Source organism: Acromyrmex echinatior, chromosome 11, assembly GCF_024713525.1.
Source record: "Acromyrmex echinatior isolate Ae372 chromosome 11, ASM2471352v2, whole genome shotgun sequence".
Classification (NCBI taxonomy): Eukaryota; Metazoa; Arthropoda; class Insecta; order Hymenoptera; family Formicidae; genus Acromyrmex; species Acromyrmex echinatior.
In genome coordinates this window covers 2,571,561-2,589,621 of record NC_141862.1, presented here as the reverse complement: position 1 = coordinate 2,589,621, position 18,061 = coordinate 2,571,561, and the positions used below count along the sequence as shown (strand labels likewise).

The window sequence follows — 18,061 nt, the reverse complement described above, 5'->3', positions numbered from 1 at the left end:
ACAATTCCACAAACAAACGTTAATTGACCAAGATCTTTGTTTATCAACTTCTCTTAACCACCGTGGATTTTCTACGGACCAATAGTGTGAATTATATAAATTGACTTGACCATGATTAGTGAAAGATGCTTCGTTAGTGAAAAGAACTTTTTTGAGGAATGTATCATCGTTCCGAAATTTCCGCAATCCCCACTCACAAAACCATATGCGATTTTCAAAATCCGTTCGTGTAATTCTTGATAAAGAGAAACGTGAAAAGGAACTTATTACGATGTAGGATCCTTACAATATTGCTTCGACTAATATCGCTTTCACGTTTAAGATATCTTATACTGAAATGTGAATTTATGGCAACTGCTATTAAGATACTTATCTCATTCCTTTCATCTGTTATCCTATTAGCTCTTACTTACTGCTTCTTATCAACATTACTGGTTACTTTAAACACTTTTATTATTTCAGAATAAGCAGAACGCGATGGACAAGTGCGATCAGGAAATCTATTTCCATACATGCGTACAGCTTGCCTCATACAATTATCACTTTCACCGTAAGAATCATATCAATTTTCTCTTCTTTTGAGTAAAAAGGCATGATGGAAAAGTAAACTGATTCTTTTCACTGTCACAATGAGACTGTGCGGATTGTATCCATTGAGTTTCAAACGTTTCCTCGGAATTTATTGTATATTTACACTAAATGACCTTGTTTTTTAATAACCTTTGTAGTTTGACTGAAGTAACACACATACGTGAACTTACATGAGTGAAGCGGTGTTAGTCGAAGTATTGTTAATCTCAGCAGTGTTTCGGAAACACATTCACGAATAAATTTTCATTTCTGTTTTAATTAATTTTTGTCTGAAATCACGTTTTAGACAATGTCTTGCCGTGGACGGTCACCATTTTGAATATCTGTAGCGGACTGTTATCGCTGGTAAAATAATTTTTTTTTATCTAATACTTTTTTATGTGTTTTCTTCCCATCAATTGATTCATCTTATTATTCTGTTCATAAAAGTATTAAAGTTATGGTTGCCAAAAAATTAATAGTTTACGAATTATTCAATATTTCTTGTCAACATGGGCCACAATAAAATATAAAATATCTCGTAAACTATTGGTTTTTTTATATCGCTACCTTAATATTAAGTGTACAACTTTGCTTCCGCCATTTTTTTCCAAAAAATTAGAGGCTTTATTGTAAAAAACTGGTTATACATTTATGATTCAAATTATTGTCCATCGCTGGCCACTACTTTCTCCCATCTTTCGGGCAGCGTACGAATCCCGCGTCGAAAAAACTGGTCATCTTTTGAGGCGATCCACGAATCGATCCAATTTTTTACTTCTTCATAAGACCGGAAGTGCTGATTAGCCAGACCGTGTGCCATTGATCGAAACAAGTGATAGTCAGAGGGAGCAACGTCTGGAAGGTGAGGTAGGACTTCCCAGTTCAACGTTTCTTCAAGTATGTCTTGACCACTTTCGCAACATGGTCATGCTGCAAAATCAATTTATCGTGTCTCTCGTGTATTGCGACCGTTTGTCTTTCAATACTCGGCTCAAACGCATCAATTGCGTTCGATACTGATCGCCTGTCATTGTTTCAGTCGGTTTTAACAGCTCATAATACACTACACCGAGCTGGTCCCATCAAATACAGAGCATGACTTTGGAGCCGTGAATATTCGGTTTGGCCGTCGACGTGGAAGCATGGCCGGGAACTCCCCATGATTTTCTGCGCTTGAGGTTATCGTAATGAATCCATTTGTCCCCATCCAATCGTCCCCAGTCACAATGCGATGCAGAAATCCCTTCCGCCTTTGCCTTTCAAGCAGCTGTTCACAAGCAAACAAACGTCGTTCAACATCTCTCGGCTTTAACTCGTACGGCACTAATTCCATTTCCTTCTGAATCATTTTCATGACTTTGAGGCGTTTTGAAATGGCTTGTTGAGTCACTCCCAATGATCGTGCCAATTTTTTTTGATTTTGACACGAGTCTTGATCGTAATGCCTCCAATTCTGCATCTTCGAAAACCTTCCCTCTTCCATCGCTATGCCGGTCTTCGACGTCAAAATCACCGTTCTTGAAGCGTTGAAACCACTCACGACACGTTCTTTCACTAACAGTGACCTCACCATAAGTATTTGAGAGCATTCAATGAGCCTCAGCCGCAGATTTCTTCATATTGAAGCAGAAAATTAAAACCTCCCGCAAATGACGAGAATTTGGCTCGTAAACTGACATTTTCAATCGAGAATAATTTTATGATTCAGACACAAATTGACTAATGTTTCTATGGGATTATGTTGACAGATGCTCAAGTTTATTGTATGACGTCTATGACCTATTTATTTCGACTACCACTTACCGCTAAAGCCATCTATAGGAAAACGGCGGAAGCAAAGTTGTACACCTAATACTTTCATATGCAGAATAATTAGAGGAATCATATTATGTAAAAAAATTCATATAATTGCATTTATAAAAATGAAGTTGACCTTCAAATCTTTTAGGCACCTCTATCTGAGAAAAAAATGTTCATCATTATACGATGCCCCTCTAGAAACCAAATAATTTTTATTTCAAGCACTTCTTCCTATCTTCAAAACTGTGAGTGTTATTCGGGTGGCCGGTCTTAAGTGAGACACCCTCTGTACATACTAGATGGGGTGAAAAGTAACCTCCTTGACCGCCAGAATGCGCCACTACTGCAAAAAAGTTTATGGTGCCTTGTAGTCCGTTCATATTTAGGCAGACATGCCAAGTGGCAGTGCGATACTGCCCTTAGTTTTGTTTTGAGAGCTGATTGTTGTTGACGTGTTTGCGAAAACGATTTTCGTTCTCTCATAAAACATTATTTTTTGAGAGGCAAAACGGCGAAGGAAACAAAAGAAAAGTTGGATAAATATTATGTGGCTAATACTCCGTCAGATTACACCGTCAAATATTGGTTTCGAGAGTTTCGTGGTGGCCGCAACTCCACTACCGATGAAGTCCGCAGCGGCAGGCCCTCCGATGCGGTTACCGAGGAAAATGTCAAAAAAATACATGAAATGGTGTTGGCTGACCGGAAAGTGAAGGTGCGCGAGCTAGCAGATGCTACAAAGATTAGTACTGAGCGAACACGCCATATTTTGGGCGAGATTCTGCATAAGAAAAAAATTTTTTTCATTCCCAAGGAGGTTACTTTTCACCCCACCTAGTATAGTATGAAAAATAAATATTAACTGTGTGTTTCAGCGTTTGAAATTATCCATTCCTTTCGTCTTCGCGATATATACTCGTTTTTCTTCCTACATTCTTCGTATCATATCATATGTACTGGCAGCATCATCGTGATCAATGGTATCATGATATGATGATATCGCTGCTCTCGTTTTAAAAGCATTATTAGAATATAATCGAATCAGTATAATAGAAATAAAAAAATATATATATATATTTATATAAATGTATATATTTTGCGTATGAGAATAAGTAAAAGGAATCACATAAGAAGCTGCAATAAGAAAAGAAAAGAAAGAAAAAATCGTAAGTATAGGATGTACATGAGTCGCAACGAATGGCATAAAGAAAGAAAGATGATAAGTATAGTGTGGGGTGGCAGCGGTGGCGGCCCTCGGAAATGATATTCATCAGGAGACAGATACATGGACTCAACCTGCAGACGGATATGGAGGGGCTTCCCAAGGCCTACCTCCCGATCATAGACAAACTATAAAGGCTTGTTGTCACATCTAGTCAATCAGTGTACGCAGTAATGAGTTTTTCTGGAGTGTTTATCGATTACTTTCCAACTTTCTTGTTCTTGGAATTGATTAACGCTTTAATGTTATATTTTTTTTGTTATTTCGGAAAATTACTAGCTAAAAAAGTAACTCACTGTGTCTGATAATGGCCAACATTATCAGAAGCCGGTTCTTGAATCATTTTTATAGTAATATTTGCGATATGATGCTCTGTGAACATGGTGAGCGCCCTTATACGTAGGCTGCTGGAAAAGTTTCTGCAAACATTATGAAAAAAAACATGTAAAATTCGGTAAATGGCTTTATTGTTTTTCAAAGTATTCGCCTTTAAGATCGATACATTTCTGCATACGCTCAAACCAATTTTCGAAACATTTTTTCGACTCTGAAGCTATAACCTCAGAAATCAGTGTACAAAATGTTTCAACAACTGCTTCAGGCGACTCAAATGCATCTTCTTTTTAATGTTTGAGAACAAAAAGAAGTCATTAGGTGATAAATCAGATGAATACGGACAATGAGTCATCAATTACATTTTTTAGTGGATAAAAAATCAACGGTTTGACGTGCTGTGTGACAACTAGCGTTGTCATGATGAAGGATGATGCAACGATTTCGGTTTGTTCTACGCAATTCATTTATGGCATCAGGCAAACAAATTGTTGTATACCAATCAGTATTCACAGTCTTTCGATCCTCTAAAGCCACGATTGCCATATGTCCGGTATAACTGAAAAAACAAGCAATCATTTGCTTGGTAGCACTGCGTGAATGAACAACTTTTGGTTTCGGTTCATTTTGAAATACCCAAACAGTGGATTGTTATTTACTTTCGGGCTCATACAAATAGATTCATGTTTCGTCCCCAGTAACAATGTTGTAGACCAAATTTGACTGACCTCGGTTGAATTGAGCATTTCTTTGCTCCATTTAACACGAGCCTGTTTTTGAGCTTCGGTTAAATTGTGTGGGATCCAATGACTGCAAAGTTTCCGTACGTTCAAGTAATCATGTAAAATCGTATTGCTTTCATGTCAATGCCTAAGGATGCCTGAATCTCACGGTATGTCATATGCCGACCTCGTTCAATCATTTCACGCACAGCATCAACATTAGTGGCAATAATAGACGTGGATGGACGACCTTCACGGAATTCGTCACAAAGAAAGATATGTCATCGCTGGAATTTGGCAAACCAATTATAAACAGTCCTATTGGATGGTGCTTCATCTCCAAAAGCCAAATGAAGTCGATCGATGCATTGTTTCGGAGTTATAATAGATTACATTTGTAATCGTAAAAAATGATTGCCCGAAAATTTTCACGCGAAATTTCCATTTTTTGACAAAATAACTTCTTTTAAAATAATATACAAACAAAACTAGTTGGCTTGAGTACAAACTGTCAACTGAATTATATGTTAAAAACATTTAATTTTATGGATATGATAGTAACAAAACGTTGGCGCCACTGGAAGTATTAGATTGCAGAAACTTTTCCAGCAGCCTACATATTTGATAATTAATTATACTCTTAAAATTGTTTGATAAATTAATTCTCCATATTCTATTATATTTTATGATATTTCTTAATTTCTTTTTTTTTTCTTTTTCCTTTTTTTTCACTCTTTTTAATCAGACATTTAAATTCTCGATGTAAGGGAGTTCACCATGACAGGATAACTTTTATTCACAGTTTTTGTATATATTAGTTTATGTAGTCTCTAAGGAAGGCTCAAAAGTGAGCCGAAACATGTAAGCATGTTTTAGTGAATAAAAAAGTTTCACACTTTATAGGTATATTATTTGCGCGACGTCTTCTGCGCTTCTCCTACTGCCCGTATTCTTTCCAGTTCTTTAATTCATTTAAATGAATATATATAATAGTTCAATATTTTAACAGACCGTAATAGCGCTTCGTATTTAAAGTAATGTTATTTAACATAAACGGTTTTGTTTCCAATCTTATTGTTTATACACGCGCGCTGAAAAAATGCGTAACTCTCTATACATATCGGTTATTGCGAAGAATATTGCTAAGGTCTCGGTAGTCTAAAGGCTTAGGACATTCGCACGAAATGCAAGAGATCCGGGTTCGACTCCCGGCCGAAGCAATATTTTTCGCAATAAGTTTATTAAGATTAAATTTGGGAAGTTTGGGAAGATTATTAATATTTCAGATTGATCGCGTTGAAAGTCCGACAACCATATCGGTACGCAATTATAATTTCTGAAATTAATTCATTTAAATGAATATATATAACAGTTTAACATCTTAACGTTCAGACGTATTAGCGCTTTGTATTTAAAGTAAAAAAAAAAAACAATCTTCAAATGAGAGTGTGAATGCGATAAATAGAGCGTAATCTTATTATAATTAGTTTTTAATGTATGTTCTTCATATACATGAAGTTCGAATCTCATGATATGAAGAACATGCACGGAGGCGTTATGACTGCCTTTGGTACCCTACGCTGTAATTTGCTTTTGCGGCCCAATACAAGGATAAGTCTCGGAAGCACTAATCCCCCGCCAATGGCAACAAATCAACAATTAAAAAAAAAAGGAATACAATAAATTTTATATTTTCTTTTGTAATAATATGTTTGACTTAATGCAACATACTATTATATTTTTTGGCTTTAGTTTTTGAAAATATTCTGATACGTCTTTAATTGTTACGTAATCAAGATTATGTAATGAAAATTGTTCCAATTCTTTTTCAATTGATATCATAGTTAAATCATATATGCGTCATTATATTTCTCAGATAATTCTTTATTATTTTTAATTTTGAAAGAGATGCTTCTGCAGTTGCCACATTGGCACAGTTAAAAAGATCTGTAACGTTATAGCTAAATTTGAAAAGATTTCCAGAAAATCACTTTTAGCTAATTCATTTAAAATATCAAGGTAGAACTTTATATTTACACGAGTAGCGCTGTCTATTAAAATTTTGCGTCTCTCCAAATGTTGGGCTCTATGTTGGAGCGTACCTGCTCAGTACTTTGTATAAAGCCTCCGCACATACATTAAACACTAATTGTAAGATTATTATTTTAATTACTTCGCATTTGTCTCTCATTTGTCTGAAGATTTGTTGTTTTTAAAGAATTGATTTAGATATTTAATTACGTACCATTCCATTTATCACGCGTACCAATTGATTAAAATTTTCGACTTTTGCAACACATTCATCGAATGACAGTTCTTTTTCAGGAGTCGTATCATAATAAATTTGATCTGTTTCGTAAAAGATATAACTAAACTGTAACCGCAATTCTTCTAAATAGTTACTCAAAGGCCGAAATGACTTTTGCAAGATCACATTCAGCTGTTGATGCACTTCATTCAAATACCAAGCAGGTGGTGACGTAAACATCGTGTAATCATTTCTCGTAATATCGATTTCGATCATGCGTTCCTCTAATCTTTGCCTTTCTTTAGGATGTATCCATGATTCTAATGGCGATAAATGATGAGCAATGTTGGCTATCTTGTCCACGAGATTGTGAAAGGTACTATAAAATTCTTCCAGTCGCGGACTCATAAATAAGTCATTACTTTCGCATTTTAAGTCCAGCTATGTATAAAATTAATATACTGCATTTACATTTATACAATACTTTATAATTATATCTATAATTATATTTATAAGTTAGATATTTATAAGTAGATATTTATATTTATATTTATAAATTAGATAAGAGTAAATTGGTTAACACGTGAATAATTTTGATGCAAAGTTATTGGTTTCATGTTTTGAAAATGTTTGTGATTCTGAAAGTGACCGATTAAATATTTTGAAACATATACTTAAAATGCAGACCTTTAATGCACAAATTTACTATAATAAGGTTTTCTTGTGCACACCAGACTATTTCTGATGTAACAGTTGCTATAGTATAAAATAAAGCTGTTTTTTTAAATCTTTTAATGCTTCTACAGGATTTCGGTAAATAAAATTTTTTAAATAAACCCATAGGAAATAATATAGTTTAAATGAGGGCGACATGACATTTCGGTCAATTCAAGAATTTGAAAAATTTATATTAAGAAAATGTCTTGCACATTTATTATATGAGATTGTGCTTCATTATATTAAAATCACATTATTTCGGATATGTAATAGTAAATCTTTAAACCAACATCCAATAAATTTTGATTAAAAGTTTGACATAATTGTCATTTCTTATCCTATTTGGAAAAACATGATCCAATGAACTATCTATGATTCCGAATCAAATATTTAATTTTTAAAGAATTTATAATAAAGGAGTACGATTATTCATTAGCAATATTTTAAATATGAATGATTGATGTAGAGAAAGAACATCGGAAATAATTGACGAAGATTTGAACATAAGCATTCGTATTATATCGCATTATATTAATGTATCACTTTCCACAATCCATTGTATTATGTAAGTTAAACATATACATCTATACCATTTCTCAATAGTGCAACAGCTAAAGGAAGAAAATATAGAATATTATGTCACATTTTATCACTAATTGTTACGTTAATATAACATAACGGGAATTAATTTTTTATTCGAATATTAGGATAAGGTACCGGAATTACTTTACATAAAGGCTTATAACTCAGAAATTATAAGAAAATTTTAAAATTTTTCACAGCATAATAAATTCCGATTTCCTTTCTCATGTATTTTTTAATAATTTATTTGCATGATTATAATGTGTTAAATAACAACTTTTACGTAATGAGAATAAATCGCACCATACTGACAATTCTTATTTAAAATGTAACAATAATAAACAAAAGTATTAAAAATTACATAAGAAACAATGACAACATAACAAAAATTACATAAAAACATGTTTGATATTAATCTTTTATCATAACGAGGCTCTTTATAAAAAAATTACATTTTGTCAAACAAAATCGTGATCTTTCTGCAATCTATGGTCGATTATAACAGAATGGGTAGACTTATTCGAATGTGATTTTAGTACTCAGAAATTCTAGATATTAATTGTTTATCTATCTGTAATACAGTTAAACAATAACAATGCTAATAATACTGTTAAACGACTTCTTGGTTCACTATTCCATACATCCCTTGATCTCAGAAAAGTTTAATGGAATTAATTCTATCAGATGAGGTTACTAATCCGAGCGTCTTTTTAGATATGTTAGATATACAGAGTCCGGCAAAATGATCTCCCACATTTTAATCTTTAATAAAAACGCCATTGTAAATGATATTTAGATTTTATTTTTATTAACTGAAAATTTATGCTATGCCATTTGTTTTTATTGAGTTTTGAAAATTACAGAGTCCAAGTGGCGACCATTTTTTTCGATACACATTCGAAGCTGATTTCTAAAAATTTCCATCACTCGAGCAATAATTTGAGGCGATATTCCTGTAATTTCTTGGCGTATTGCTGCTTTCAATTCGTCAATGGTTCGGGGGTGGTGTTGAAAAACCTTCGCTTTCAGGTAGCCCCAAAGGAAAAAGTCGCATGGGGCAAGATCGGGTGAACGCGCAGGCCACCCAACGTCTCCATGTAACGAGATTACGCGTCCTGGAAACATTTCCCTTAAAACGTTCATTGTCTCAAGAAATTACAGGAATATCGCCTCAAATTATTGCTTGAGTGATGGAAACTTTTAGAAATCAGCTTTGAATGTGTATCGAAAAAAATGGTCGCCACTTGGACTCTGTAATTTTCAAAACTCAATAAAAACAAATGGCATAGCATAAATTTTCAGTTAATAAAAATAAAATCTAAATAGCATTTACAATGGCGTTTTTATTAAAGATTAAAATGTGGGAGATCATTTTGCCGGACCCTGTATGTAGAGGAAAGTATCTTGAATCATTCTCCACAAAAATTAAGTGAGAAACGGTATTGGTTCAGGAAAATTAATAAATTAAAAATTACAATATTACAATAGAAAAACGGCTTAAATAAATTCAATAATGAAACTTAAACAATGAGCGGGTTATTGGAGCCTTACACAAGTTAGTTATGAATAATGAAATTAGCGTAAAGATATTATTTACAAATTATATTTAAAAATTCTATCAATCGAATCCAATCAATCAAACGACATTTCGATCTTTATTCTGGTCATTTTCAATGATTTTACAAATTTAAACAATCTTAATTAACTAATATATTGTGTTAAACCTATATAAATTATAATTCTTCATTCGTCAATTATATAAAATTTTGTTCTTCATTATCATAGCTGTTCTTCTTAAAGTAGTCGCATTTTATTGTTCTATCCAAGATTACGACAATATTATATGGAACATAGATCCGAGGCTTATTTTATGGATCCGTATCCATATATTCTCTTACACCAATTAAACATGATAGTGAGATTGTACTATAAAGTGAATTATAATTTTTAATTATTTCTTATCTTATCATATTTAATTATCGATATTGCTTACCTAATTCCTCTCATCTGCTATATTCTTATATTGTATTATAAAGTCATCTATTATTTTCAGTTATGAGTATAACTTTCTTAGTCAAGATCTCGTACAATATTAAACGTTGTTATCATGTTTTGTATATAACATATTCTCTCTGTTAGACCTCTTAAATGGAAAAAAGATGATCGAGAAATTATAAATTTTTTCATAAACGATGTACGAATTTAACAAAGTCAATCTAAATTATATCACAAAGATAATTCATTTAGAGTTAAAAGATAATTATAGGCAATTAAATGTAATTCGGAATAAATTATATAAGACCATAAGGATAATTGCGTATAGATTATCACATATCGAAATAGCTTTTTTCAAGAAAGTAGGAATAATGATACAATGAATGCAATAGAATAAATAAAAAAATAACATGGTTAAAGAACAAGTCTTATATAGAAAGTGATTTGAATATACCAACAATAAATTATATCATTAATGATAAACAAAAAATAAATAAAATTAACGTTAATACTATAATAAAACATAACACTACAAAAAAGAATAATAATACATTAGATAATGAGAATAGAATAGAATAACAATCTCACCAAATGATTTCACAAAAGGATCTTTGATAGACTTGGTTAATAGTAAATGATTTATTAATAAAAATGACATAGATATCCCACAAGAAGTTAAGTACTTATTACAACTAGGTGATAGATTTGGTCTATCAATAAATAATAATTACAAGGAAAAATAATAGAATTTATTAAGAATATAGAGAAGAACATTAACAAATTAAGTATAGAGCAAAAGAAATATGTTAGAAATCAGGCTATAAGTGTTATGAATAAATTGTACCGCAATAATTATGCCTTTGAATAGAATGAAAGATTAATTTGTGAATTCTTGGATCGTACGAAAAAATTTAACAAAAAACACCCTAACATGTTATTCACTAGATCCGATAAGGAGAATATGACAGTGCAATCAGTAAAAATAATTATATTAGTAATATAGAAAAGATGTTATCTGATAAAAACACATACAAAGTTATAATAAGAAATCCGGTTAACCAAATTACTAATGAATTAAAGAATTTAATTAATAGATAAAAAATGAAGGGATTATATTGAACAATATGAATATTATAAGATACTTATGACAGATGGAGTCTTACCCAGAGCTTATGCTATACCAAAAACACATAAACCAGGTAATACATTTAGAATAATAATTTCAAAAAACAACAGTCCGTTATATAAAATAGCATGTTATTTACAATTATAATAAAATTACCATAAAAAATATACCAGAATCATTTAGTCACATTAAAAAATTATGAATTAATAAAAAAAAATTAGAGGGAATAACCTTAGAAAACAATTACCAGGTGTATGCATAAGTTTTTTCCCGGTTTAACTAAGAGATGGCGCCAGCGAAAAGTACGCAGCGTATTAATTTGACACATACGCATTTTGTTCGTCTGACATTTAACTACAAACACACACAAGTTGAGTCCGCCAAAAACTAGCGTCTTTGTTTTATCGTTCAGTGATCTTGTCGAGTTTTGTGCCTGAAAAAGAACATTTGCGGCACGCATTGCTTTTTTTATTTAATCAAAAGAAAAAGGCTGTTGAAAGTCATCGTTTGCTGATAGAAACATATGGTGAACACGCTCCGATCGATTAGAACATGTGAGACATGGTTTCGACAATTTAAAAATAGTGATTTCAATGTGAAAGACAGTGAGCGCTCTGGTAGACCACAAAAATGCGAAGACGAGCAATTGCAGGAGTTATTGGATGAAGACCCAACTCAAACTCAACGGCAATTAGCAGAAGCATTACATGTATCACAAGAAACAATCAGCAGACGTTTACGAGCAATGGGAAAGATCAATAAACTCGGTAAATGGGTCCCACACAATTTGAATGAACGTCAAATGGAAAATCGCAAAGTCACTTGTGAAATGCTGCTTCAACGCTACAAAAAGAAATCATTTTTGCATCGAATTGTGACGGGTGACGAAAAATGGATTTATTTTGAAAACCCGAAGCGGAAAAAATCGTGGCTTTCACCTGGTGAAGCCGGTCCATCAACACCAAGGGCAAATCGCTTCGGCAAGAAGACCATGCTCTGTGTCTGGTGGGACCAGAGCGGTATTGTGTATTATGAACTCTTGAAGCCCGGCGAAACCGTTAATACACAACGCTATCGCCAACAAATGATTAATTTAAATCACGCATTAATCGAAAGACGACCGGAATGGGCCAGAAGACATGGCAAAGTGATTTTGTTACACGACAATGCGCCGTCTCACACAGCAAAACCAGTGAAAGACACCTTGAAATCGCTTGGATGGGACATCCTTCCGCACCCGCCGTACTCCCCAGACCTGGCGCCATCTGACTGTCACCTCTTCGCATCAATGGGGCACGCGCTCGCAGAGCAGCACTTCAGCAATTTCGAGGAAGTTGGAAAATGACTCGACGAATGGTTTGCCGCAAAAGATAAGCAGTTTTTCTGGCATGGTATTCATAAATTACCTGAAAGATGGGCGAAATGTGTAGAAGCCGATGGCCAATATTTTGAATAAAAAAAAATTAATTTCCCTTGAAAATTACGTGTTTTTTTTACCAAAAAACCGGAAAAAATTTATGCACACCTGGTATATATTGATATTGTTAGATGTATCTTTATTCACAAACGTACCAATCGATCTTGTAATAGATAGCGTTAAAAGAAGATGGCAATACATTGGAAAAAATACAAAAATTTCTAAAAGAATTTACTTATGCTATTAATTAAATTTTATTAATTAAACTCTACGTATTTCACGTTCAATGATGTGATTTACAAACAAGTGTTTGGTGTAACCTTGGGTTCTCCTTTGTGACAATCTCCGATTGTGACAGATTTGGATGCAGATCTGGAAGAGTGTGCAATTAGTAAATTGTCATTTGCGATTCCATTTTATTTTAGATATGTAAATGATATTATATCATCTATTCCATTTGACAATAAAAAAGAATTACTCAACGTTTTTAATTTGTTACATAAAAGACTACAATTCACAATGAAAACAAAGGAAAATTAATTTAACTTTTTAAATTTATACCTTATAAGAGATAATAATCAAATAATTTTTGACCTTTTTTATAAAAGCACGTTCTCAGAAAGTGCTCTAAATTTCAACTCTCAACACCCAAAATCACGTAAAAAAGGAATTATCATTGGTATGCTTGATAATAAAATAATAAAATTCATTCATCCTAAATTTCATTAAAAGAACATAAAGAAGACAATTAATATATTACTTCATAATAGTTATTCATTAAAATTTATAATCACTACAACAGTTAATCGATTAAAACACTATATATTATCATCATATATTACACCATATATTAAAACACCATACATATATTAATAACAATAACAAAATAAAGTTAAATGACAAAAATAAATCACAAAAAATTAAAAAATTGTTTACAATACCCTCTATATAAACATTGATAAAAAACTGAACAATATAGTTAAAAAAATTAATTATCAAATAGCATATAAAATACTGTGCAAATTAAATATGTTTATAAAAACAGGCAAAGATTAGTTGAAAAAAAATGTCGAGATGTGATGTGGTTTATAAAATAGACAGTAAAGATTATGAAACTACATTTGTTAGTCAAACGAACAGGCAACTAAAAACACAGATTAACAAACATATAAGAGATATTAATAAAATCAGTGGTTCTCCCTCGATTATATTTGAGCATAGCATATCTACTGAATATGATTTCGATTGGCAAAATATTAGGATTTTAGACAATGAACCTTCGTATTTGACTAGAATGGTATCGGAAATGATATTAAAAAACAAAAGAACGGGATTAATAAACAAAAGAATAGAATTAATAAACAAAGTAACAGCGATTATTGTCTGATACTTATCTCCCGATCATCTTTCTCCCACTTAAGGAATCTAATAGAAAATATGTTATATACGAAGCATGATAACTAATAACATTTATTATTGATATCTTGACTAAGAAAGTTATAACTTATAACTGAAAATAATAGACGACTTTATAATACAATGTAAGAATACAGCAGATGGAAGGAATTAGGCAATATCGATAATTAAATATGATAAGATAAGAAATAATTAAAAATTATAATTCAACAATAATAGTAATAAGGCTCAATAAATTTAAATAGAAAGACAAAGGGCTAAGATTAATCATTATAAAATTAAAATTTATTTGAAACCGTTAATAAATAAACATGTCATTTAGTTAAAATATAAAACTTTAATTTGCTGATAATATATAAAACAAAACGTTTCGATCTCTGTTGGATCATTATCAATGTAAATAAAAATAACAGTGGAAATATTACATAGATAAGATATAAAAAATTGAAATTCGCTCTCGATCGCAGTACTAATTAATAATATTGTTCAATACAAAATAAATGTTATAAGAATGTTGTGATCGATAATCATGTATCCCTCTGGATTATGTAGATTATAGATAAACATACTTGTTTCTGTTAAAAAGTACAAATATAATGTAAAATTGTAATAGGAATAAATAATCAAATCTAATAAGAGAAATACGAACTAAGAAGCAAGAAAATAAAAGTAAAAAAGTAAAAAAATAATCTAATATTATGAGAAATGTACATTAGAGTTATTAATATGAATTAAAATTGTATGTCATAAATTATATACAATATAATCAATTTAGAAACAGCTAAATCAAATGAGAATAAATACCTTCTATTGTGTGTAATATAAACGTCGTCTATTCTTAGGCAATGCGATGAGATTGAAAATATAGTTATTTCTCTGAGATGCTCAGAGACAATGTAAAATACACATATCAAGAAGGTTGAAGTAGTAAATTGGAAAGGAAAGGGAACATAAGAGAAAATAAAGAGGGAAGAAAAAAAGTGGAGAGAGGAGAAATAAAAAAAGAAAGAATGTAGTTAAGAAGGAGAAAGAGATTGAATAATCTGTGAGTAAGTTTCAGGTAATTCAGTATCATTCTTTTTATTAAGACTTTGTTTCTGTCTTTTGATGTGAATCATTTCAGACACTCTCTTGTTATACGAAGATTCGCAATCTAAAATTTTCACTTCGTTCCATCTAAAATTGTGGTCAAAATTGATACGATGATCAGTTATAACAGTAAGAAAACCAGTATTCTTCTTAATATGAGAGATATGTTCTCGTACTTAATTTTCTTTTTGTCTGACCAACATAGCTCGCCTCTTAATCATCACAAGACGATCTTATAAATTACGTCGATCTTATAAATTATTCTGGTTAGATAGAAAATCTAGCTTATTTTTTCCTTTTTTAATAAGATTTTTTAATATATTAAGGATAGAAAAGACTAGTTTACAATAGAACTGGAAATAGAAAGGAAACTTTCAGAAATAGATTTGACGTAAAAAATCATAAAATATTTGTCTTTAACTTGTAAATTACATGTAATGTGTTTATTATATACATTTTCAATTATTTATTTCTACAATTTTTTATTTACAATTTTTTACTTGTTATCGGTGCATCCCTTTTCAATTTCCACGCCTCTCATTACGCAATCTATTGCATTTCGTTTTTTTATTAATTGTTATACTTAATACACTTCAAATGTCATCTGTTTTTTGTGTAATATATTATAATTATGAGAAATTATTCCATACAACACTGTCTCAAAGGACGTCTACATCATAAGAAATGCCGCTCGGAGAACTGTGTCCTGTGGGACTTTTTAAATAGAAATACTTGAAATATTATTTTGATTTCACTTCTTTTTTAGCATTATTATATTTGGTATCTTTTTTCTGCAAAATATACTTGACCTTTTTTTTTACATTTTTAATGTTATATTATACACTAGTTCACGGAACTTAGATTTTATTTATTTTGCAGAAATCTCATTCATTTCATAAACAACTTTTACCTCTTCCGATTTATAACATAATTGTAAATAAATTAATGATATCTTTTTTGTCGATAAAGACTGTCTATTTGCACAAAAAAACTAGATCCCTTACAGTAGTAGCCATGAATATACTACATGGGCTGAAAAGTCCCGAGATTTTTTAATAGGTGGTGCTAGAAAATGAACATGATTCATTTCGAGAGGTTCATCTTTCACTAGTTTATGTATGAAGTTTCATGACATTTCGTTCATTCGTTTACAAGCTACAGTCGTTTAAGTGGCGTTACTTTCGCCTTCATAAAAAAAATGGAAAAACAGGAATATCTCATCTTGATCAAACATTGTTTTTTGAGGGGAAAAACTTCTGAACAATCATTGAAATGGTTGCAGAAATGTTGCACATCTGCTCCTTCGAGAACAACAGTTTATCGGTGGTTTAGTGAATTTAAAATGGGTCGTACAAGCACCGAAGACGCATCTCGCTCTAGAAGGCCAAAAGAGGCTACGAATGCGGAAATCGCAAAGCAAGTGCATCGAATCGTTTTGAGTGATCGTAAAGTGAAATTGCGCGAGTTAACTGAGGCCGTGGGCATCTCAAAAGAACGGGCGGGATACATTTTGCACGATGTTTTGGAGATGAAAAAGCTATTGGCACAATGGGTACCGCGTTTGCTGACCATCGACCAAAAACAGCAGCGCGTTGATGATTCAACGGCCGGTTTGGCGTTGTTGCAACATAATCGAGCGGACTTTTTTCGACGTTTTGTGACGATGAATGAAACGTGGGTCCATTACCATACACCTGAGTCCAATAGGCAGTCTGCAGAGTGGCTGAAAAGCCACGAAAGCCGACCAAAGCGGCCAAAAGACCAACGCTCGGCCGAGAAGGTTATGACCTCCGTTTTTTGGGATGCGCATGGCATAATCTTCATCGATTACCTGCAGAAGGGAAGAACAGTTACGAGAGAGTATTATGCAGCGTTATTGGATAAACTGAACGACGAAATAAAGAAAAAACGGCCCCATGGCGGAGAAAAAAGTTCTGTACCATCACGATCAACGCACCGTCACACACGTCCTTGAAAGCGATGGTCAAATTGGACCAATTACGATTCGAATTGGTTGCTCACCCACCGTATTCTCCAGATTTGACCCCCAGCGACTATTATCTGTTTCCAAAGCTCAAGCGGTGGCTCCAGGGAAAGAGATTCACATCGAATGAGGAAGTCATCGCGGAAACCGAGGCGTATTTCGAAGGCTTGGACGTTTCGTACTACAGAAAGGGCATCCAAATGTTGGAAAATCACTATACCAAGTGTATCGCCCTCGAAGGCAACTATGTTGAGGAATAAATATAACTTTGCCCAAAAAACGCTTGTTTTCATTAAAAATCCCGGGACTTTTCAGCCCATGTAGTACGCATGCTTGTGACATTTATTTTATTTTTTTTCATATGTAATAAATTCTTGTCAATTTTATATTTTTTCAAGAATGTTTGTAACTTTATATTGCCACAATATTATTACAATTTAATTGCATATATATTTTTCGACATTTTTCAGTATAAAATTACTCCTACATTCATCAACAATTCTATAATGAAAATATAAAATAAAAGTAAAAAAATAAGATTTTGCACGTTACACGTGTCAGAAGTCTATTCAAAAATGAACTGCTTGGCACTTTTAAAATAATATGAATATAAGAATATAGGTATATAGATGGATACATTGTATGAGGTCGAACACATAAAAAAAGAGTATTATATGCCTTGCATCAAAGATATTGAAAATAGTAATTTTAAAATATACAGAAAGAAAAGGATTACGAGTCTAAAACAATTATCATAAAATAAAAGAATTTTTTAACAGTTAATAAATAAAACATGTCATCAAGTTAAAATATAAACTTTAATTTGACCGATAACAA

At 32.1% G+C, this 18,061-nt stretch overlaps 1 protein-coding gene across 1 annotated transcript; it reads left to right on the top strand.

Moving 5' to 3' along the window:
- Nucleotides 1–16,582: 16,582 nt before the first annotated feature.
- LOC105154787 (histone-lysine N-methyltransferase SETMAR) lies at nt 16,583–17,215 on the top strand. Its single transcript, XM_011070510.2, has one exon. It carries the CDS (start codon nt 16,583–16,585, stop codon nt 17,213–17,215), a length of 633 nt encoding a protein of 210 aa, XP_011068812.2.
- Nucleotides 17,216–18,061: the final 846 nt, after the last annotated feature.